The 24,634-nt window shown below is 36.0% G+C and overlaps 1 protein-coding gene across 1 annotated transcript in view; it reads right to left on the bottom strand.

Moving 5' to 3' along the window:
• ITGA1 (integrin subunit alpha 1) overlaps positions 1–24,634 on the bottom strand; it is an 80,464-nt gene that overhangs the window by 4,771 nt on the left and 51,059 nt on the right. The window contains exons 10-28 of the mRNA XM_035570113.2: positions 23,233–23,306; positions 21,514–21,658; positions 20,201–20,343; positions 18,737–18,878; positions 17,254–17,510; positions 16,709–16,839; positions 13,936–14,099; positions 13,607–13,743; positions 12,499–12,609; positions 11,855–11,940; positions 11,541–11,676; positions 10,573–10,653; positions 8,597–8,673; positions 7,611–7,700; positions 6,317–6,419; positions 5,216–5,329; positions 3,440–3,544; positions 2,263–2,367; positions 1,427–1,519 (exon numbers count right to left, since the gene is read on the bottom strand). Of these exons, the coding sequence (XP_035426006.1) occupies positions 1,427–1,519; positions 2,263–2,367; positions 3,440–3,544; positions 5,216–5,329; positions 6,317–6,419; positions 7,611–7,700; positions 8,597–8,673; positions 10,573–10,653; positions 11,541–11,676; positions 11,855–11,940; positions 12,499–12,609; positions 13,607–13,743; positions 13,936–14,099; positions 16,709–16,839; positions 17,254–17,510; positions 18,737–18,878; positions 20,201–20,343; positions 21,514–21,658; positions 23,233–23,306 (2,294 nt within the window). The remainder of the gene's footprint in view (positions 1–1,426; positions 1,520–2,262; positions 2,368–3,439; positions 3,545–5,215; positions 5,330–6,316; positions 6,420–7,610; positions 7,701–8,596; positions 8,674–10,572; positions 10,654–11,540; positions 11,677–11,854; positions 11,941–12,498; positions 12,610–13,606; positions 13,744–13,935; positions 14,100–16,708; positions 16,840–17,253; positions 17,511–18,736; positions 18,879–20,200; positions 20,344–21,513; positions 21,659–23,232; positions 23,307–24,634) is intronic.

The following is a 24,634-nucleotide window of genomic DNA, read 5'->3' as shown; positions in this document are numbered from 1 at the left end:
GTTCAGAATGTAAGCAATAAATAACTTGTCCTTCTAAAATAACAACAGAGCAGCATGACTTTTATTAGTAAGCACTGATTTTCCAGGGTCTCACTTCATGAGGAATGGCCCTGCTATTAGTCAATAGTCATTTTTATAAAGAACTCAGAACCAAAAATATGGATAGCTGAAATGAATGTTAAGGACTTTGTTCAGTATATTCTTTATCACTCAATGCCTGCCTCCCTGCAAGATGGCAGTGATTAGCAAGCTTAGTATAAAAGGCTGTGGGGACACTAATTTAATTTTAAGAAGGCTTAGCTAGTGTAAACTGAACTGAAATATGGAACATTCAAATTTTAAATGGAAGTGATGATACAGTGAATTTGAATTATTTTAACTTAAGAGTTTATTAAAGAGACAACTTTATAGCTCAAAAACATTAAAGAGCTGAACACAAATATTCAACTTGAAATTATGTCTTTATCTACTCTTTATCTACAAGCCTCCCAGCTGTGTTTTTGCTCCAGGATTGTATTTCAACCTGTCACTTAAAAGACATGCCTGGTTATAGTATCATTTAATAGTTGACTTGTGAGATCTGCATCCCAAAAATATTTTGCACAAGATCTAATTCTCATTGTATGTTATATTGGTATGAATTGAGGGATATTAACAGTAATAACATAATAACATTTAAAAATGTACACTGTAGTAAATAAACCCCTGCATGTATAAGTCATCACAGAAAAGCAGTGCATTAGCCACTATAAAGCTCTTGGAATTTCTCTTGGAATAAAATGTATTCAAAGATAAATAGCAAATCAAAAGAAATTGAAGACATTTATTTCTCTTTGTATCTGATACCTCTGCTATAGCATTATATGCAAGTTCCTGTGAATAGCCCATGAATAAACAACTATAGATTTTAATAGGAACTCATTAGTGGAATGTTGTTTCAGATGTAGCATACAAGAAAACGACCAGGAAAATTTCTGGAAAATAAAAGATACTGTTTCAAATATATGTCTTGGTTAATGGAGTGGAAAGAAATAATAAATAAAGGAATAATAAAGAAAATACAATGTACCAAGTAGGATCACTTCACCAAGGACAGCTTTAAAAATACTGTAAATTCACTAAAAGAATAATTTTAGTTATGCTTTCAATTTACACATATGCAGGAAGTACTTATACTGCATCAGGCAGAAGTACTTTAGATAGTGCTTCTTCTTACCCAGGTACATTGGTGGGTAACAGGATTTCAGTATAATTAGCTGTCTATTTCTGACATTTTCTACTGTAATGTGAAATCACTTACTTGTATTTAGAGTAGGATAGTACACTACAACAGATAGCGATCGATTCACTAGAAATGAATGACTGAATAATTCAGTAGCAGAATAAATCCTATGAAGAGTAAATCCATGAATTATCATGTTATTACCTCTAGTTTTTGGTGGTCATTTCTCAAAATCAGTGATGAGTTTTCACTCCTAAGTAAGGCTTTCACAACAAGGGTTAAGCTGTGAATAGTTGCCTGGAAGAAGAAAGAAATGTCAATGGTTTGTATTAGGTATTTTGAAGCAGAAAGCTTTGCAGAAATGAGAAGGCTAAGAGCAAAACATAATGCTAGAGTTTTGGGGATGATGCTGAAAAGATGTATGTATGAAAGTCAGCAAAGCAGCTTGTGCATGACACCTTCAGCATGCACATCACTGTTTGCAAGACAGCAATACAGCTTTAAAAGAATAGAGATCAGAGATTTCAAAGAAATACTGCTTAATCATGGAATAGTACTTTGGCCACAGGGACAGATTCAGGCTTTCTAAAATTCTCCTGTATCTCCTACCTTGTCCTGTTATTTTTCACAGAAAGACAAGACACAAACCAGGAACTCAACTCAGTATCAAAAACTGATCAAAATTTGTTTTCTAGACCTGTGAAGTCCTTCCAGTTTAAAACTTAAAAAATATGTTTCTATATATCCCTTTTTACATCTGCTGAATTATAATTTGTGGATGGTTAACCAACTAATAAAAAAGACCATCGATACAGAATAAGTAAGGGTTGTCTTTCTAATGTGTTTTAAATTTCATCTTAAGTATTATAAAGATAATAAAAGAGATCAAAATTAATTTTGCAGAAATATAAAAAGAGCAAGATTAACAATTCAAAATACCAGAGGACCATGCAGAGTTAAAAAATATTAAAGATATAAGTTCAAGAAACATTAAAGAGAGTGGCTTAAGATTTTCAAACTTCCAAATGAGATTTACTTACTTTAATGATGGTAGGCTTCCACACTCTTAATGAAACATTCACTTGTGATATGTCAGATGGGAGCAGGGCACAGTTAATAGACGCACAGCTGTATGTATCACAGTCCTGTTTAAAAGTCAACAGTGTGAATTAATAGTAACAGATTTTTCACATTATTGAAGTAAAAACAGTTAAGCTTATTATGTATGCAAATCATAGTCTTGCTGTGATATCAGTCCAAGATTGGTATAAATTACTAGGGCTTTTTATGCAAAAACTACACTGCAGTAGGCAATTAATTGAGATATTCATGCTGTGGTAGAACAGTCCCAGTTTTTGCAGTCCCTTAGCCTTGAGGAATCTCAGTTTCTGTAGCTAAGCAGCAAAAGGCATCATTAGAGTTCCCGAAATGAGGCACAGCCTGTAACTGCAGGAAGTTTTCTGCCAACACACCTATGTCTTCTCTACAGTGTTTCTTAAACATTTCTCTTTGTGGAAAGATGATTCTTTCAAACAGGGCAGGAGGGCTTGGAGGACAGCAGACATGTTCGATGCCTTGGAAACATGTGCTAGCCTGAACAGTTATCATGCCTGTGAAGGATATATGATAAACATGGCAGAGCACTTGTCTCTTGGCACAGTTTCACTCATGCCAGAAATTCAACTTGTACCTCTCTGCTGAGTAGGTAGCGTGATGGCTTTCCCCTCAACATGACAATGTAACTACATCAGCAAAATTATACTTTGCAACTCTTCCGTCTAAATGTGAGAGGCTAGTCCTTTCCAAATTGGGTCAGCAACTACATTTCTTCCAGTTGCATAGAAAATTTGTCAGATTGGATGGGTAGTATTTGAAAGTATTTTTAACTGGATGTCTGAAAAGTTGCAAGCTTTTAAAATATAGTTTGCTAATTACAATGGAAATACAGAAGGTGAGATTTACTCAGCTGTCAGAAGTACTGTTGAATTAAACAAACAAGCAAACACACAAGTTCAGTTCTACATACAATTTTGTAGCTGGAAATAATAAAACACATAGCTAGTCCTACATAAAGATACCTTTTATGGCTATTAAACACACTGATTTTCCATAGGATGCAGAGTGAGAGTAGATTTTGTATGTTAATTGTAGAAATACTCAGCTCAAAGACCTAGATTAATATCTAGGATGAATTATATATACTATTGATAGGCTTACCATAATTGTATCCTTTGTAGGTTCTTTTATTTTTGGCAACACAAACGGTTTTCCAGAGCTGATTTTTAAGGGATCCACAGGGTAACTAGTTCGGCAGATGGCATTCTGTTAGCAGAAAAAAAAAAATCTTATTGCTTGAGTATTCAACCTATTACTAATAAAAGGTCTTGGAAACAAGACAACATTAAAAATATTTATTTTTTAATTATTAAAAAAACAATAAAATAATAATATTTAATAACATCAACTAACTGTACCAAGCAGCTAAATGCAATAAAACTTCATATTGCAAGAGTGCAGAAGAGCAAGTTTAGATGGTGTAGGTACTGAAGTATCATTAAGCAAACAACAAATGAGCTTTTTATGAGATAATTTAACCTAAGCTCTATCCAGCTACTTAAACATCTGTAGAAGCAAACAAGAACTTCCTGCAAGTTGACCGCCTCATGAACCAGCAAGAGTTGGCTACTAAGGGAGCTAAATAGCTTTTGCATGGGGATCCACAGCTTTTCTGCCTTAGCAAGCAGACAGGTAGCTTAAGTGCAGCTTTCAGGAGCTCCTGTTACGCTGCCCAGGGAGGAGGGGAAGGTGCTGCGGTACTACTGGCCTGTCATGACTCCTTCAAAGCCAACTGAGAAATCCTTTGCTGGGAAGAGAGATGAGCTTTCTCCTGGAGTCCACCCCTTCCCCCTCTTTTTTTTTTTTTTCAGTCCAGGATATTTACTTTCGGATTACAACAATGAAGAAGGATTGCAACCCCCTGCAGTGCACTTTGGCACACCACTACCACTAGAGTGTAGCTAACAGTAGATGAATTATACCCACAGAAAAATGCAGACCTGTGAATGCGTGTGTAAGCTTAGGTCAAATGTGGTCACTGGTTAGGAATTAAAATAATGGGAGAAGAAATTAAAAAAGTCAGAACTTCTTTGCATTCTAAGCATGAAATATTTTGATTTTGTTTTGTTTTAAAGTGAACCTTGAACTTTCATTTAGACCTTTCATTCATCTTGTTTTTCAGTGGTGCAATACCTTACACCTAAGTGAAATATTTGGGAAGAGGTGTGGTTCTGAGGGAAAGATGAAAAGGAAAAAAAAAAGTGGGTTCAGGTCACCACTTAGTGCTCAGCTGTCCATTTATTGATACAGCTCTAGTTTTATTGTTTTGCTGGAATCGTGATATCCTCCAGCTGCTCTGGAGGAGTGAAATAGAAAAACTAATTACCCTCAAATAAGGACTACAGTGAAGAGCATTTGAAAGGTGTGACCTACTACCCCTTCAAGATGTCACAGTGCCCCAGACAAGGAAGAATCCAGAGGATTGCTAGCGCCAGGCAGCAGATATACAGGAAAGCTAATTTCAATAACAGAAAGAAGAGGATTGTACAGAAGAGTGAGCTCTAGATTCAAATAGCAGGGCTACAGCATTATCAGTAAGCACTGCTAATAATGGAGATAATCAGAGGCTCAGAAAGAGTCCTGTCCCTCGTATCTCAATCTGGACTCCTAATAACATGGCAATGTATCATATTAAAACTATTATATTCCAATTATTGTTCAAAGTTGTTTTAAACTTGCTTATTTGCTTTTAAGAAAATTTGCATTTCTGTCTTCCTGTGAACACCTTCACACACATTAAAAACACCACCATCTTGCCTTTTAGACTACAAGCAACATCTACTTTGAAGTAATACAAAACCCAAAATGTTTTGCAGTTCTTTACACCAAAAAGTTTAAAAGTTAAGATAATAATAAAAATAGAAATTACTAGCTTACTTGGGAATGTGACAACGCAGTAAGGTAGAGAAGAGTGTTCTTAGAAGATGTTACATCGGGAAATAGGATTTGCAGCGTAAGGTTTGGCATTGGAAAGTGTTCACCTTTTTCAATCTATAAGAAACAAGAAAAATGTTTTGACTAGTACTTTCCTTACTTTATTGGTATTTAATTATGCTTTTTTCCTTCTCTATATTCTTCTTCTGTGTCTTTTTTTTGTTAAACATTTTTACAGTCTGTCACACAAAAAGTGGTATATGATGAACTCTTACTTTTTGCCCCTCCTGACCACTCATTTGTGGTAAGCTGCTTGCAGAGATAAGTTATGCTTATAAGATCATAAATGGTATGCTCTGCAGTCCACCAGCTCTCCTTCATATTCAGAGAACACATATTTTGAAAAGAGATGAACAATATCTAAAAAAACATACACAAAAAGCCTCAGGATTACTGGATTTAAAATTTTAGACTAAAAGAAGTAGTCAAGTAAAACACTGTAGGTGGGATAGAAAATATAACAACTGTTGCCTTTGTTGCTTATTGAGAGCAAGAACAATGGGCCTTTCCCATCGCCCATTTTTTATAGACAGAAAGTTGGTTCAGAGACTTTTATCCTCTGTATATGGGACTCGTTCATCTTTGGATTTGACACTGGGAAACAAGGATGCTCTCAGTTTAACTAAATTCAGTCCTACTGCAACTTGAGACTGGGCTTCTACTCCATAACATATCTTTCCCAAGTGATTTTGGATTGCAGTATTCATTCCATTGTGAAGACAATGTTCTTGGAGCATGGCATATGCCTTTTTTCAGAGCTGACTGGATTTTGGAAATATCTGTTCTAAACTGTAATGGACGTAGGCCAAGTTCTCATTTATTAACATATGCAGCAGCTATAAAACCCACTGGAATTACTCCACAGGAAATGGACCACTCTGAGAACCTCTGACTCACTTTATTCTAAAGCAAGCAAGAAAAAAAACTGTTAAACAATGTAGAAGGTTTAACATATTGCATAAAATGAAACTACTTAAGTAACAGGCTATCACATTGATTGATTCAAACTAAATGAAAATATATATAGTTTTAATTGTGTCTTACCCTATAATGCAGAGTAACTTCATCCCCAATCTGCTCTGTTGTGTTAATAGCAGTAGGGATGGTATCATTTGCAGCAATTATAACATGGTGTTCTTTGAAAACACTGCAGATTTAAAAACAGAAACAGTAAGAACAAAACTTCATAAAAACTGTAGTAAGTGAATTATTTTTGTTAAGCGCACTGCTGCTGCTACTAATTTTCTGAGAAGTGTTCACTTTTTATCGTGTACATTTCAAACGCTGTGTTCAGTTAAAACAAGGAAATGAGTAAATATTGCCTGTGCAGTTCCTTATTCTAAGAACTGAACATTTGAAATGCATCCAAAATGAATTTACACATGCACACCATGCCCTGTAATCCTACTGGTAGTATTTATGATGTTTTTCAGGGATGGAATTTAACTGAATTTAACTGGAATTTAACAGGGATGGAATTTAGCTGGGGTTGTTTAGTCTGGAGAAGAGGAGGCTCAGGGGAAACATTATTGCTCTCTACAATGGCCTGAAAGGAAGTTGCAGGGAGCTGGAGGTCAGCCTCTTTTTGCAGATAACTAGCAACAGGACTAGAGGACATGGCCTCAAGTTGCACCAGGGGAGGTTTAGGTTGGAAATTAGAAGACATTTCTTCTCAGAAAGACTAGTCAGGCATTGGAATGGGTTGCTGAGGGAGGTGGTAGAGTCACCGTCCCTGTGGGTGTTCAAGGAAAGTTTGGATGTGGTTTAGTGACTGATATTCATGGTAGGGGGTTGGTCGGACCAGATGATCTTGAAGGTCTTTTCCAACCTTAATGATTCTGTGATTCTACAAATTCCAGCTATTTCTGAAAGTACTGTATAAGACCTGCATTAAAGCTTATATCTGAACTGATAGAAACAACTTTCTGTGAATCTAAAATTAAGGCTAATTTTTGAAGCTGGAGATCAGACACTACACCATGCAACATTACATTAATACAAAGTTGTGGCTACCAGGAAGCTGAAAGTGTTTTGTTTCTTATGTACCTGAAATGCCTTTGAATGAATAGGGCAAAGCACAAGAATCAACAAAAGCTGCTGTTGTACTTGCAAGTTGCAGACTGAATTTAAATAGATAAAAAGGAGCTGCAGCAAAACAGAGTTGTTATCCCTATCTTTTCCTATACCTGCTCTTTCAATGAAGCCTGTTCTTCCTATTCATGAGAAGCTGTTGCTTGTAGATACTGAGTGCAGCTTAAGAACAAAGCAATACTCTATTGTCTTTGAACATCTGGCATTTACTATGTTAGCAAACAGAAGTACAGAGAAGCATATATACCTTACAAATATTAATCCTACTTCATATTTTACTGGAATTGTAACTTGTCCTCTGTTGTCACCCAAGGTCTCAGGTGGTTCTTCGCTGTCACTAAAATAAAACAACATATACAACTTATATCTTATATCTGACCTTGATACTCATCTGCACACGTGACAGGACTACCAGGTGGCAAGGGATATGAAGAAATTGAAATACCTACAGTTCTGGGTGTGAAAACCTACATTCCAATTAATTACAAAAAAACCTATGTATTTCCAATTAATTACTATTACCCCAGCAAGGAGGCTGTGGGTGCACAAGAAGTTGGGAGGGACAGAACCAGGACAGCTGACCCAGACTGGCCAAAGTGGTGTCCCACACCGTGTGGTGTCATACTCAACAATAAAAGGTGGGGGAAAAGATGGAGGAAGGGGGGACATTGGGAGTGATGGCATTTGTCTTCCCAAGAAATGATTACACATTTGGAGACCTGCTTTCCAAGAAGTGGCTGAACATCTGCCTGTCAACAGGAAGCAGTGGATTCCTTGTTTTGCTTTGCTTGCGTGCGTGGCTTTTGCTTTACCTTGTAAACTAACCTTATCTCAACCCATGAGTTTTCACACTTATATCTTTCTGATTCTCACCCCCATCCCACCTGGGAAGAGTGAGAGAGTGGCTGCGTGGTGCTGAGCTGTCTGCCAGGGCTAAACCACAACAGCCTTGAGGGTCAGAACTTTTTGTTTAGCATACAATAAGGTTGCAAAAGAAGAAAACTACTGTGAATTCTGACTCATTTGTGACTTACAGGATCTAGAGACAAGCAGCAATTTGTTTAGTACACTAAGTCCTCTGCTAGACAAAGTACATCTGCAAAACTGCCAGCTCTACAGACTGTTTAGCCACTTCTAAGTTTAGACATGTCATCCTTGATTTACCATGAAACAGAAAGCTGTAGAGTTTCCTAAATACAATCAGAAGATAAACAAGCAACAATTGGAACTAACCTTGTTGCATATACATCAACAGTGGCATTTTCCAGAAGATATGATGCGTTGAATTGGAATGATATTTTGAAGGAAATCTGTTTGGAGAAATACATTGCACACTTAATTTTTTTATTTTTTTTTAACAAAAAAAAAAATTAAAAACATAATAATAAGGTTTGGACTGATGAAAAATGAGCAAAACTTTGCTACTTTTATCTACGGAATCCTTATTAATATTTTAACCCTTTTCTATGAAGGAATCTACTTTTTTGAATTTGTCCCAACAAAGAAAGAAATAAGTTATCACTTATTAAACATGAGCATCAAATTTTCAGAGCTGAGAAGCCTCCATAAGTCTTAACACATAGTATATTAGGAATACATAGCTACATAATTCTTAATACAAAACAATTGCTCTTGCAAGCAATTTATCAATTGGATATATCTGAGGAAGAAACACTTTTTTTTCTCCACTGAGGAAGAAACAAAGCATAAAAGCCTGGTAATTGCAATGGAGATGAGTGGCCTAAAGAAGGCTTCTGGAAACTCACCTAATATATAATGAAACAACTAGAATTCTGAACAGAATTTACAGTGTAAATAAATGGCTACTAAGTCTCTCAAGAAATCCATACTCATTCTATCTAGGGTGAACCTAACACAGTTTGGTGCCATATAAGATTTGTAAACAAGTCCCAAACAAGTCGCACTGAATAGGGTAAATTTTTTATACAAACCAAAGTTTTACTATTTGTCACAGTAAGGACTTTTCAGCTCAGATTTTTATCTTTTCTTTAATGGTTACAAATCTTTATTACAAAGTGATACAGAGAAAATTGTCTTAGATATTTCTTCATATTAAAAATAAACTCAGGAAGAGACTTTAAAAAGGAATGTATTAGGGATGCATATCAGTGAATTGGAGATTAATTTTCCAATGCAATGAAGGGAATTAAATTGATAGATTTAGGGGTCTATAGCTACATACATACTGACAAAGAAAGAAGAAAAAATGAAAAAAATAGAAAATCTGGGGATGGAGAGTTGTGGGCACTGGCTTTGGGTAGTATGCTCATTTGGCTTCAGGAAAATAACCACTCATTGACTTCCTGAAAGTCCCATGTACCTGTTCCAGGTTGTGTTTTGGAGGCAATGTAAGAGGACATCACTCCTGACCCTCCCTCTGTTATGCATCTGCAGAACAGACCTGATAATGATAGGGGAACAGACAAGAAACTAACAGGAAAGACAGTTTGTCTTGCTTGCTTGCAATACGATATTTCCCAGATCAATATTAGACTACTTCAGTGAGGCTTAGATGTATATTTTCAAAGGCTAAGTTCAGCTAAAACTCCTTCTCTTTCCTAGCTGGAGATACAGACTCATCACTAGAGAGATTCAAGCTGGTACTTGATTTTAAGTGGACCGCTTGCTGGAAAAGCCTCTCAGTCTCCACTGAGCATGGGTGAAACCTTGATGCTTGGCTTTGGCAGATCCAGGTTAGCATCTCCACATGCCAGCTTACCCTCTTTTCAAACAGCTGGTTACATTTTTTATATGAAATTACTGAAGTCATAGGCTCAAACCTTTGGAAAGTCACAGTGTCTGATGTCTTAGTTTATAACACACCCAAAACAATATCCTATGCATTTGGAGACAGATCTTTCTAGCTAGGTGTGCTCTTGCCTTCTGTTAGTGTTTTTGATGGCAGTATGCACTTTTTACCTCCTTACATACCACAGCTGCCTGTAAAGGTACCAAAGACCTGATATTTTCATGTCTGGCTCAGTGTACTTGCTATGTGTCTCTGCCTTCCGATTTTGCCACAGAGAAGAGTGCCATCAGAGAAATTCATGTCAAAGACAGCTTAGGAAATGTGCATAGACAAGTTTTTGAGTGAACGCAAGACAAAAGAAATTCAGAAGTGATAGTGACTGGCCTGGCCTTAGGATAACATGAGGCAAGGAAATTATGCATGTGGGAGAAATTTTTACCTCTTCTGCAGTTTTTAGAAATGGATATCCCACTTTACAGGTGATATTGTGATTAGATTCACAACTATCTTTCTGTATATCCTAAAAAAGAGAAGAAAGTGAAATTATCACCATGTGCTAACTCCTAAATTTTGACTAAGCATCAAGGGGCTATAAAACATATATAGCATTGTAATTTTTCATTATTAAAACATCATCAGAGTCAAAGCCTTAATTGAGCTGGGATAGAATCAGGACAACTTCTGCAAAACAATTTCCACAAAGGAACATCTGCATCAGTTAGTTTCCATTACTGAACTTTAGTACTTACTATATACAAGCTGGACATTATCCAAATTAGTCATGGGGTCTAACAGATCAACATGGATATAAGTACACAGGTTTTACACATAGTTTTGTAAATGTATTCCTAACTTAGCAATAAAAACGTCATTCAGCTGTCAGCTGACTTCTCTCAGTGTGCAGCATCTGGACTGCTGACTGAAAACAAACTTCTCAAATGATTTCCACCTGAGCTATCGCGAATTCATAGCTTCTACGGAGGAATGCAGAAGCAGATAGCTTGAAGATGCTATATGAAGCTGTGATAAGGCAGACACTGATTATGCCTCCCTACCAAGACAGTGCAAAAGGAGAATTCTGGAGGCACAGGAGCCATTCTGATAAATAATGAGGCATTTCTGGGTCTAGAGAGAAATGTAGAGATGTTTCATGATTCTGACATTCATCTGAGATGCAGCCACTTACTGTCTAAGTGGCATTGTGAAATGTGTCAGTCATTAACAGAGGTTTATGCCATAGTCAGGTCAAAGTAAGTACATTCTTTTAGAGGTATAAGCAAGGACAGCACTCTCAATGAATCTTTTACAATCAACTGAGATGATGTCAGAACAGTGAAATTGTCTTGATGCAAAGACTTCCTCAGATCTCCCTAGCAATAAGTTACGAAAAATGTGAAAAATTCCTACCTCAATGCCAGCAAAAATAATATTTGGAGAGTACTGGACCAAAGCTCTGGTATTATAGGCACTGTCTTTTTTATTCTTGATAGAGAGCTGGATGGTGAACTTATCATTGCGTGACTTTACAATGAATGGAGAAGAGCTGTGAAATAAAGTATGATTGTTAGACATGTTAAATTTTGGACATGTCAGTGTCCAGACTCTATTGTTTCTGATTTGAAAATTATACCACAGCTCTATTTTACCAGACTAAAGATATTATAATTGACATACAAATTTTGTGCAAATATCAAGCAATACAATAAACCCAGTGTAGTTACCTGTCTCCAGCTATGCTTGCTTTTACATTCAGAACAAGATCTGAAATGCATTTATTTTTGGCTCCACAATCTTTTGTGAAAGGAATCTGCAACAATAGTATTTTTATTCTCAATTTTATTACATTGATTATTAAAATTAAATACTTGCATTTTATTTTCTTATCTAATTTTATATTAGGTTTTCTGTCTGACAGTCAAAGAACTATTCCCTAATGTTAATCAGTTCAACATGCCAATATCCTGTAAAATGTGCAGGTAAAACATAACTTTCCTACTTATTCTGTTATAAGTGATTCATCTAGGTTAGAAAAAGAAACAATAGTAAAAGCATGAATGATGCCAAGCACCACCAAAATATGTAACTAATATTTCCCTGCTCAATCTATGTTAAAAAAAAGAAAAAAAAAAAGACAATAAAATTGCTTGTACTCTTCTATCTTCAGTTAACTCTGGACAGCTATAAAACGACAGGCTTGTTCCAATGCTCATTCACTCCTGAAGACTCATTTAGAGTAAACATCTTCTGGACAGGCTTAACAACCCTCCCTCTTTAGTCATTTGGGGCCAATACTTTCAGGTCTTGTATGAGCTATGAATTTTACTTTAAATATTCTTCTTATTAATACAGAATCTTGCTGACTTACATATTCAGATATTGAATTTGGCAGATTGCTGTCAAGAACAGGTCCACTCTCTGGATCAGAAAAATTGAACTCCAGCAAAACCTTTACAGAGTCCTGAAAATCAGGTTTATCCTAGAACATAAAGCAAACAAAGTTGCTGTTATGAACATTCACATTAATATCTAAGCCAGTAAAGGAGGATATAAAAAGCAAACCAAATGCTAAGGTAAAATATTTTTCAGTCACACTTCATCCTTGCTAGAGAAGCATTTGAATGTTCGGAACACATTTAATGTACAAGCCAGTCCTTATAAATACCTACTAATGTTCTTGTGTATCTCAGCTTGTCATAAAAATGTCACATAGCCAGAGCATTTCCAACACAGTTGCATTAAAGAGTATGTCAGAAATGTCAACTTGTACACTTTCCTTTTTAGTTGTGTTTAAAAAATCAGTAAGACAAACAGCAGTCATATCATGTTATGTGAAGTCAAACTGAGACCTGCTGCTAGGAAACGTACTGCATATTCAAGAAAATGCTAGCCATCATTTATCATCAGTTTTGAATTATGATACAACTGTGAAGTTGCTAAATGTTTTAAATGTGGGGAGCTTGTATTATACACCTCTATTCACTCTGTGAATTAGTTATAATCTGAGCAATTTCATACTCATAGTTGCCAATTACATTTCTACCTTTCCGGTGAATTAGTATTCTCTATGCCAAACTTAATTTAGGAGTTTTTGATTACTTTTATATTAGAAGAAATAGCAGCAATATGCAAATTAAAATTCCAGCCCACATACTCCTGCAGAGTTTTAAATGCAACTGAACTATTACCAAGTTTAAGCTGCTTAATTCAACTAAATATGTTATGCATTTTCTTAAGACACACCCATAACAGAGAGACAAAGGTAAATAGACCACATAAAAAGTAAATAGTTCATACCTATATACATATATATGTATATAAAGAGTAAATATATAAATAGTAAATGCATTTTATGTACAGTTTTAAGATTAATTTTGGATGCTGATTTTTTTTCCAATTTACAATTAACTGAATACATTTGGATCATTACAATATCAACTTGAGAAAAATATAGCCACTTTAAATGATTTACTTGCCAACATGTAGAAGTTATGTTTAATACATTCTGACCCTTTGATAGTTATATTTTTTTGCATTTTCCTCTCATGGGTTTCTGTGAACAAGCTTCGAGATATTTGTCTTTGTGAGTCAAGAGTAACCCAATACTGCAGATCTGCAAAGGAAGTTCAGAATTAATATTCTGCAAAATTTTACTTCTACACATTATTTTTTTCCCAGTATCATAAATATGCTTTGAATAGTAAATATAAAAGAGAGTTGCATTCCATTTGGGGGGAAATAAATTGATGTGAGCATAGTAGCTTTATAATGGAAAGATTCCATAACTCAGTGCTTGTCTACTTACTTGATTCAAATATATCTTCCTTTGATTTTAGTCTGGTCTTAAAACAAATTGTGGCATTTATACATATTGTTTTTCTTTTATTTATCTGACAATTTTGCTGTTGGATATTGATGCTTTTGGGTATAAACTGCATGGAAACATTTACTTCAGCCACATCACGAGACCTTAACAAACACAAACATACACAAAAAAAAGAGACAAAGCACCTTGAAAATAATAGCAGCAACTTTTAAAACTTATATTAATGAACTAACTAATAAAATTTGCAACACTGAACATTAAAATACACATATATCACAATCTAAACAATTAATTAACTATACACTCTCTACATAGTACCGGTAAACAATATATTAAAGATAAAGTGGTCAAAGGGCTTCACCTCAGTGCTCTACGTGTTTCAGAATGGATAACAGATGAAAGGAAAGATTTTAAAATCATTTAAGCAACACTAAAGAGCCCTTCAGTCTCTTTTCAAAAGAGACTGAAGATCCTTACCCATTCTCAAGTGCAATGACAGATGAACAAGTTATTACACAAGAGCTAGAAGATAGAGTGTCATGTTAGGTTGTGTGTTGATAAATGGGCTGAGGAATTTGCTGCACCTTTAACTCCCCTTTACCCCCACCCCCTGCAATGCCTCTACCTTTGCTTTGAGCCAGTTCCTTTTTAGCCTCAAGACACCGGTCTCAAGTACGTCAGTGTACTAAATTAGGCAAAAAATGTAGCTGACAGAATAGCTTTCTTCAGATGTGTGATCTAAACATGACAGTGAAGGAGCAGATGAGTCCCGCTCCCAGAAAATGTAGGGACAGGGGCAGGTGTATGGCATTGGGCAGCTGGGAGGGAAAAGGCTGGAGCTGTGGCCACCAGCCAGCAGAACCCAGGCCCTGGGAACAGCAGTGCTTGAGCAGCATGGACAGTCCTCACTCTTGCCCTTATCTCCTCCTCATGGTCATCTCTTGCTGGAAGGGCTCAGCTTTTCCTCTTCCTGGGTCACTTTAAATGGCAAAAGCTTTGATGCAGCTGCATGGTGACCAGGCTGAGGAACAGGTCAAAGTTAAAGAAACAAATAAGGAAAATAAAGGGTGGGAGGGGATGGGTGACCTTTGCTCCAATTAGATGAGATTCTGGGCTAGCTCATTGCACGGCTGCACAAACATTTGGAAGGAGAGCAGAAAGCGGTGGGACTGCTCAGCCAGCACTGGTCCGGGTCAAAGAGAAAGCCAAACTTTTCTGTATAAAGAAGAATGCCTATGGCCCACAGCAAATATGAAGCAACAGAGATTAACTTAAGCTTGTATCAAAGAATTTTAAGCAAAATTATTTTACCTCACACTTACTATGGTTAGATAGCTTAATGTCTTGCTAAACCCCGCTGACCTGACCATGGGGCTTTTAAGCACCCTGGACTCTACAAGTCATTGAGAAAAAGAGGAATTTCTGTGGCATCCTTGCTCATCAGAAACATACTTTAAAGAATTTAGATCTTTGGAACAGAGACTTTTGATGCTCTCATGCAAACTTGTGAATTCAATCCAGTGCTAACAGACCAATAAATTACAGTAATATAAAGAACCAAAAGCTACTGTAAGCATTACAGGCCAAGCTGGAAGTGAAAAAGATTCTTTTGCTAGTATCAAGATTTAAAACAGATCAGATATGCATTGAAACAAATGGTAAAAAACTTACAGAAAATAAGTGCTCCCTGAACAAGTCTTTAAAGTGTTTAATGTGAATATTGGGCATTTTGTGTACCAAAGAAGAGATGGGTTGTGACGGATTCCCAGCTTTTATAAAAATACAGAGAGAACTTCACTGTCGTTATCCTAAGTAAAAGTTTAAAAATGTCACCAAAATTAAGAACAGAAAATATAAATCAGGAAATATTATGAGATCAAAGTCCAGCTTCTGATTTTTTTATGGGGGAATGTGTCCCATAACTCTTCAAATGCTGAAGTCAGTAATACTGAGTTTCCTTCCTAATCATTGTACAGTTTCAGATCCTGATCCTACAAAGACTTTGATGCATTCTTTTCTGTACTGAGAGCTTCCCTACTAATTTTGCAGAACATCTGGGGAAGACAATGCAACAGGCAAAAACGTAAAGGAGGAAAGGAGTGTAACACAGCACAACAGAATGTATTTAAAAATTATTAATAGTTTCTGTAACATTCTTCTATGTTAGGCTGTAAGAGCTAGAAGTCAGGAAAACAAAATCAGAAAAATGACTTTGCTAAGGAGTCTTCTGTAAGCTGTGAAATGCGAGAAATTCTCTAAAAATCTCAAGTTTTTAGCTGAATTGTTTTCCATCCTAACTTTGTATGCATTTTTGCTAAAAGGTGAGTAGATCAAATGAGTTCTCTCAATGAACCCTTTACATTTGAACCTGTCCTTCATATTGGTGATAAAACAATACACAATATAGTGTATAAAAGAGAATGCTTAGTTTTATTTATTTATTTATTTATTTCATTTTACGTAGTGCCATGAGTGGAATCAGTTTCTATTTTGAATATGATGTAGCAGGACAGGGTCTTCATACTTGGCTAACAAGGTTTCTAAAACATTTCTATATTTATTACTACTGTCTATTAACTTTTATATTTCCTCCAGAGAGACATGAAACTATGAAGATTTACAGTCAAAGTATGAGATGAAACCTGTTGAAACTTGTATTCTTACAACAGTTGAAACCGTAGTGCATGCAAGTTACATAGATAACACAAGACAAATTATTTTCTAGCCTGACAGCTGCTGTGAGCATCCTTACCAGAAGAGGGCAGCCCCACCAAGGCCTCCAATAGTGACATCAATCAGCCCATCATCGTTTAAATCCATTTCTCCATGCACGGACTGGCCAAAAAATTTCACTGTCTCCCCATCTCCACCTGATGCAATACGCTGTGAAAAGCATTAAGAGGTATATTCAGTGCATACTGATGCATTTTATAAGAATATCCAAGATGCATTTGTTGGCAGTTGGATGGCTTTTAAACTTTAAATGTTTTAAATTTTCTTTACAATACTCCTAAAAAGGTTACCATGGTAACCCTTATAAACACACTATAAATGTTCAGAATTACAGAATACAGAATATTTCAGAAGGTTTCTAACAAAAACATGCAAATATATTTTCTAGCAATACTATAGTCAAATTTGGTTAAATCAGACAGTTTAAAAGTACTGAACATTTTAAAACAGAAACTCTCATGACAGGCAAAGTCATAATTTGATTCTACATTGCAAAGACATGCAGAAACGGGAATTATGCTGCATATAATAGCACCTGTCAACCTGTGAAGTTTTACTTCATACCTGTGTATATTTTTTATTGATTGTGTTGCCACGGCCATGATAAATATAAACAGCTCCCCGATGATCATCCTCTAAGGGAGATCCTATTACAATGTCATTATACCCATCAAGATTGAGGTCCTTCACTGCAGCAATCGCAGTCCCGAAGCGTGCACCACAGGGCTCATTCTTAAGAACTTTGCAGGTGTCATGTTTTAACGGCGAACAGCATGTTTGCTTTACAGGTTCGAGACTCATCTGATATTCAAACTTTGTCTGTGAAAGAACAGATTTAGAGATTGTGGATTTCCATGAGCTATGCAGGTTTTCCATAGCTATGCAGGTTTTTAAGAGCTCTTGTACAGAAGACAAACTGGTGAGTTAAATAAAACAATTACATCCTATTCATAACGAATGAGAGCACTGCAGAAACTGATTCTGTAACCATGCTATTTTTAAGCAGTGTTTGTGAAAGACCCTCGCTCCCTCTCTTTCTCCATCTAGATCCTTAAATACATGTTATGCTTATTCTTATGCAAAAGTTACGTGTTTACACGAAAAGCATAGTTTTATAACAATATTTGGATGTTATTATAAGTAAACTACTTCATTCTTAAGATAGCATAAAGATTTCTTCCAAAGGCAGTCTTTTAATTTGAGAAGTAAGCCAAGTTTCTGATGAATCACAGATGGCAATACCACTATTCCAGAACAAAGGAAAGGATTTGTCTTACATAGACTGAATTCTATCTTCAGCACACACATACTGCATGGCCTCACGTATGTACTCTTCTGGTGAACTGTGTCTAGTGTGCATGAATCCTAAACCAAAACCACACATACAGTATGGCATGTAACCCATCTTTCCAAGAGATTCCCCAGGAGCCTCTCTTCAGACCCTTTTCCTGCCATAGTATTTTAGGAGACCATTGTTTCTAGGACCTACTTTGATAACTGTTACAACAATATACAATGATGCTGGGCCAAAAGAAGAGAAAAAAGATGAAAAAAAAGAAAAAGTATATACAGACATTGGGAAGGAGGGACTTACCAAATTAAGAAAATCAACTGTATCTGATATACTGCTTGATCTAGCTGTGACATGCTTAAAAGCTCTTGAATGTATGGGGTTTATCTCTAGGCTGGTAATTGAATCATAAAAACATTGAAACACGTAGTTTTAAGATAGATGAGCCCTACTATTCTCTAGTGTGTGACAGAAGGAAGAAAATATGATAGAAAATTAATGTTATAATTTTTCATCTATTCCATATTTCAGTTTAGAGGATATAGTGCTTATCTGTAGAAAATGCTCTATTAGAAAAAAGGTGAGAAGAAAGTTTTCAAAAAATATACAGTGTCATACTCTCAGTTGTCAAAAAACCATTTCTCTGTTTTCAGCTGGTCATCATTCCCAACTCAAATTATCATATTTCATTAAAATAAGGTTATGAAGACAGAAGGGAGCACATTCTGTTCCTGGTCAATAAACATTATCCTTACCTGTTCAGAGCATACACATACACTTTCCCCTGCTCCTCTTTTTCAGTTCCCATATACATAGGAGCTCCAACAAGAAGAAGGTCTGTAAAAGAGTCCCTGTTGATGTCAACTGTGGTAATAACACCTCCAAAGTATGAGCCAATCTGCAGAAAAATAGAAGGTATAAATCAGACGCAGAGTCAGTAGCATGATGCAACAATTCCTACTGAGAGACCTGTTTTACAACTGTTTTACAGTTGATTACAACAATGACAAATATTACCATTATGCAGAAGTTTTCTTTGCTACCTAGAAGATCCTTCTGGTCTGCATGTTTTTGAAGCTTGTTTCTGCTTTAGGGTTCATTGTTAGATTTATTTATTTATTTATTTATTTAAGGCTGGTCCATCCAACTTCCAACTTGGTTGGATTTGAAAAGTACAAAAGGGGCCTCTTATCTGCTAAGGAGATTGGAACCTCTCAGGAGAGACAGCATTTGAACAGATGTGTCTTGGGAAAGTTAGTCCCAATGGTATTAAATAGAGAGAAAAATCAATGGTCATAGGCTCATGAGGGGAAAAAGGTAGGATGATAGATAAAAGTTCTTAGCTAGTACAGGCACTATCCAAAATTCCCAAGTTGCTACTGAATGAAGAGGAACAAGATTTACACAAAGAGCTAGATTCACTCATAGTTTAGGCACAAGGTGTGGGATTCATCTGACATTTATTTTACAGCTAAGCTAGACACCCTTGATTTCCTTTACACTTAACATGAAAAGCAGTCCTTTCTAGTGCTGGATGCATCTTATTCAACAGAAAATGCTTCAGGTAGGACAAATCACTCAAACCTTAAAAATGCCTTCTTTCCTTCATTGACTCTAAAAGTGTCCAAGATTGATTAGCTGAGCTGCAAACACCAGCTACCAAAGATAAATATTAGGTAACCTGAGTTGTTCTGAACGAAGCTTGTACTGCAGCCTGAAGAGACTGGAGTAGGAAGGTCTTTCAACTTGTTTGTGCATTGTATTATACTACCACCTTTCATTATGTAGTTACATGATTTTTTTTTTCCTGCAGGAGCAGCTGCTACTGAATGTAATGAGCAGCTGTTCAATATTTTATGGTATCCCAGATGATGCTCACTCACAGAACCCTGCTTATCACATCTGTTTCTTGCCAATAGCGTACCCTTTCCATGCAGCAGACAGAAAATTGCCAGTGCAAGAGATGGCTACAACCACTCTGACATCTGTGAAGACTTACCCCAAACAGAGAAGATTTCCAATGTTCTCTAACTACTATAAGTCTACTTTCTATTACATATTACACCACAGCATTCACCTAATTTTTAGTTCTGATCTTGTAACCTTTCTGATTACAACTTACAGTTTTGCTTTTTTGATACAGAGTTTTGTCATTTACATCATCATTTCTATGTCTCATGCCATATTCCTCCCACGTGTAAATCATGAATGCATACTTACTTGTTCTCCTTTTAACCTCTGAAGTACTTGCACCTCTTTTCCCTCCATTTTATAAATGATAACTTGGCCAGTGTGATTGTATCGTGGCTGTCCTGTTATATACAGCACACCTCCAGGTGTCAATGCTGAATTCACAGTATAGCCTAGGAAATTCAAGATGCAGTAAATACAGAGTGCATCAGGAATAATTGCTGTGATTCAGAACCTTTTTAAGGCGAGGTTCTGCAAATAGATGTTTACACTTAATTGTGCTAGAGAACAATAGCAGAGTCAAATAAAAGGGCTGGATGTGTATTTGCCTGCAGGTTCAGAGTCACGAGCATCAGTGTGTCATTAAACCTGGTGAGGCTGGTGAGTCTAAACTTCTGCAGAATTTTTTATAACGTTCGCTTTGCTATTCTTACATAGTGTAAGAGAATGATGGCACAGATTAAATAACAGGTGAATAGCTGGTTGAAAAGAACAGTTGTCACTGGCTCACTGCCAAACTGATGGTGTCCAGGTGTGATTCTGGAGGCATTTTGAACCTAGCTCTGTTTAATATTAACAACAATAAAACAACTTGAGCGGAAAAAGACTTATAAAATTTGCAGATAAATAAAAATTGCAGCAGGGTTGCAAGTATGGTGGAAACCAGTGTCTAAATTTGAAGTGACCAAATTGGACATATAAAAAAATAGTTAATAGAGTCTGTAAAGAAGGGAAAAATGTACTTAGGGAAAAAGATTAAATGATTCTAGTGTTGACTCCTCATCATTGAGATGTGTATTACATGAGAGGAGGTAACAGACAGCAAGCAGAGACAGGAATGAGCAAGGCCATTGAGATAGTTTTTGGTTGAAAAGGCTCAGAGGAAAAGAAGAGCTTGCCAATATGTAAAACATTATATAAAAAGGATGGCGGTAAACTCTTGTTCTTGTCCACCAAGTGAAAGAAGATAGCTTAATTTTAAGCAAAGAAGATTTAGATTGGATATTATATCAAACTTTTTAAGTGTGAAGGCAGAGAAAAATTTGAAAATGGTGCTAGGGGAATCTTTGAAATCTCTGAACAGATTAGACATCTCCACTGGAAAAAGTCTAGATATGCTTCGGGCTGCAAGTGTTTGGACTATTTTTTTGACGGTAGACGTAGTGATCTTTTTTTAAAGAAAAACAACAAAATCATACAAAAGACACATCCATAAATTATAAATTCTCCCAGGCTCCTAGAATATAAGGAAATACTCTGTAAGAGAATCTTTGTGAATGAGATTTTAGAGAGCACTTGTAGCATTTATCAAGAAATATTACAAACTAGGCTAATTCTCTTACCTAGATAGGCTGCAAGAGGTTCATTTTTTTCTGAAAATCTGTCACGAAAGGTGTCATTAGTTGGTATTGAAATACCACTGTCCTTCACCATGAGCACTGTACCGTTCCAGTCATATGCTCCGACTGCCCCAAGCATGATCCAATCCTTGTGCACAGAAAAACATAAGCCTTTTCTTTATGTGGATCATCTTCAGACATTCATTGATCGTGATGCCCACATTTAGATAATGCTTTCTGTATACTTACAAGATTCAGCCCTGCTTTTCTTACCAGATTATGGGCCCCACACAATCTCAGTATTTGTTAAAAATGCAAAATTTGAGAAAACAAAACAAAACAAAAAAAATCAGGAGCTGTTCAGGAAAAGTATCTATTCATGAAACAGCTCCTACAACTTCAGCCCACCGAGACACACAGCACAGGGAGATAAAAGAGATTTAGCAAATGTAATCAGAGAATACCACACCTAAATAGAGTCCACAGATAAACTTTCAGAAAGTTAAACCATTCTCTGTTGAACCTGTCACTATCTGAAAAGTGCTTTTTGTCAATGACAAATGCTTTGCTGACCTTTCTTGCCTGAAGGCATGAATGTAGTCTTCTGGATAAAAGAGACACCAGATGCCCTGACTCTGTAAAGGTAGCAAGGTCTGAGGACCAACTTCTGAAGTGAGGTTCTGATGACAATACTTTGTTCTTTGGTAACTTCAAGCATATGCTCTACCAAATAGACAACCTTATAAATCTTTCTTGGGTTGACTAACGCCTGTTTCTAAGGTATAGTACATCATCTGAAGTATAGTATACGATTTTATAGTGCAGAGAGTGAAAATGGATGGAGAGTATTTCTGCAAAAAAAGTATTTATGTTAAATTTCACTGAAGGTCATTTATGATTTGTTTTACCAGTGATATGCTGAGCAATACACAGCCATACGGAAAGTTTTCCTATGCATGTCAGTTTGTCTTGTACTGCTCAGAGTCTGCTCAGTTCAGTTACTTTCCTATTGTGGTCTTTTCAACTGTCACTACTTTTTCACATCTTTAAAACTTAACTCTTCCCAGTTCCTTTGATCTTATATTAAGATTCTATTTCAGTTGTGTACACTGAGCCTACCATCACAATGAGTATTTTTGATGTTCCAAAAAAAAAAAAAAAAAAAAGATGTAGGGAGTCATTTTCTGCTAATAAATATTCCCAGGGATTTTTGCAACCCAGTTTAACAAGAGTTTACCCCCTGAGGATTCATGTATTCAATGTATTAACAGAACTAAGAATATGCTGTGTTACTGTTAATGGAGATATCCATTACAGAAATAAAATATATGTACAGGGTAAAACCACCACAATCCCTTACATTTATATCTTCTTGTCTACATTTCACCAATGCAATACAAAAACAATTTATATATTAGTATTTATAGAGAACAGTTTTATAGTTAACATATTATAGAATATTTCTCTGACAGAAAAATGCTATGGGAGTGTTAAATTTATAGTTCATGTGAAGAGGGTACTTATTCTCTTATGCATTCATTGTATATAATCATTCTTTAAGTACATTTTACAAAAAGCTAGATTACAGGAAACTCCAAAATATCTATCAGCAAACAAGTAACAGGACTGTACAATGAATTCTAAATACTTTTTCCAAATTCATGCCATCAGCAAAAAAGTCTACTTTGCAAAAGTATTTCTATTTTCAAACAGCTTGTTTACCTGAGAATAATGAGCACTGAAACCAGCTTGAGACATTTCCATTTCAAATGAGGCTGCTTGCTGGTCTTTTGTTGCTATTAAACAGAAAAAAAAAGAGAAAAAAAAGTTTTAAAATAAATGAGTTTTAACCTGAAAAAATCTGAATAGCGTAATGAAAATGCTCACATGATGGTAAAGGATAACATCATTAACATATCTTGCCATAGATTTTGATAATAAATATAGAAATTAAGATCTGTGTTAAATATTACCATTAAGTAGGAGAAAATGTTTCCATTTTAAGATCATGTCTCAGAACTTTTCCAAGAAATATTTCTGGGCTAAAACTGACCAGATTTGACCTCAGGCTGATGGTAAATATGTTTGGAATGTTTGATTAATATGGTTAAGCCATTTTCCACTTGAGCTAAGTGAACAATAAGACACCATGCATGTAGCCCTGGCCTTGTATTCAAGCAACTAAAAATTTGTAGGCAGCTGGTAGAACTTTAAATGAAAAACACTTGATGTTTGTATGAACCTTTGTTAAAAACAACATAGGAAAATCTCAGCCATCCAAGATTCTTAAGCCTCAGGGAACTGTACTGGGACCTGTAATCCTTCCCAGAAAGTTACATGAAAATCTCTGTTTTTCTTAAATGTCTGAATAAAAAAGGTATCAGGTGATTTAGTACTATGTCAGTATCTTTTTCAGGTAGTCATATGCTACTTATTAAATTCTGATGGGCCTTCATAAGATTGCTGTGCTCTCAGTTACATGGGAAATATCCAAGAAAAGTCTGACTTCTCCTCTACTTCAAAGCAATACTCAGTGACTATTTTGCCACTGTAAGCACCACAGATCAGGTAACTATATTCTGCATATTGATTCCTCTGTGAGAGCATGACATGGTAACGGGCAGAAGATGGGATCTATGAAATCTGTTCTGAGACTTCCACAGGAAGAGTACACAATTTTCTACCAGATGAGTGCAGAGGCAAATTTCAGTCAAAGTGACTGAAACTGAGGCAAGCCATGGCTACATGAATTTCTGGCATCAGGACTACTAAACAATACTGAATTTCTGCTACTCGGCAACTAAACCACTGAGGTTGTTCACTTGGACATGGTGCCTGTGCTAACTGTTGCGATTTATGACCAGCCATGGGAAGCAGACATGATCTCAAACACAAAATGTTTGACACACAAACATAGGCCATCATGTTTCACAAGATGTAGCTGCTTTGCTATGTCTGAAAAAATATGGTTCCTTTTAAGCATAAAACTCTTAAGTTGCCCATTTGCTGATAAACAATATTTTTCAGTGGCAGCATTAATCATGCAATAAAAGATGTTCCTTAATGAGCTGAGAAGGGCAGGATTCTCACAGTTTCAGGCAGAGTACAATGCCAGTATTGTCAG

This window comes from Cygnus atratus, chromosome Z, assembly GCF_013377495.2.
Source record: "Cygnus atratus isolate AKBS03 ecotype Queensland, Australia chromosome Z, CAtr_DNAZoo_HiC_assembly, whole genome shotgun sequence".
Taxonomy (NCBI): Eukaryota; Metazoa; Chordata; class Aves; order Anseriformes; family Anatidae; genus Cygnus; species Cygnus atratus.
The sequence above is the reverse complement of the archived record's forward strand: the minus strand, read 5'-3'. Positions and strand labels throughout refer to the sequence as shown.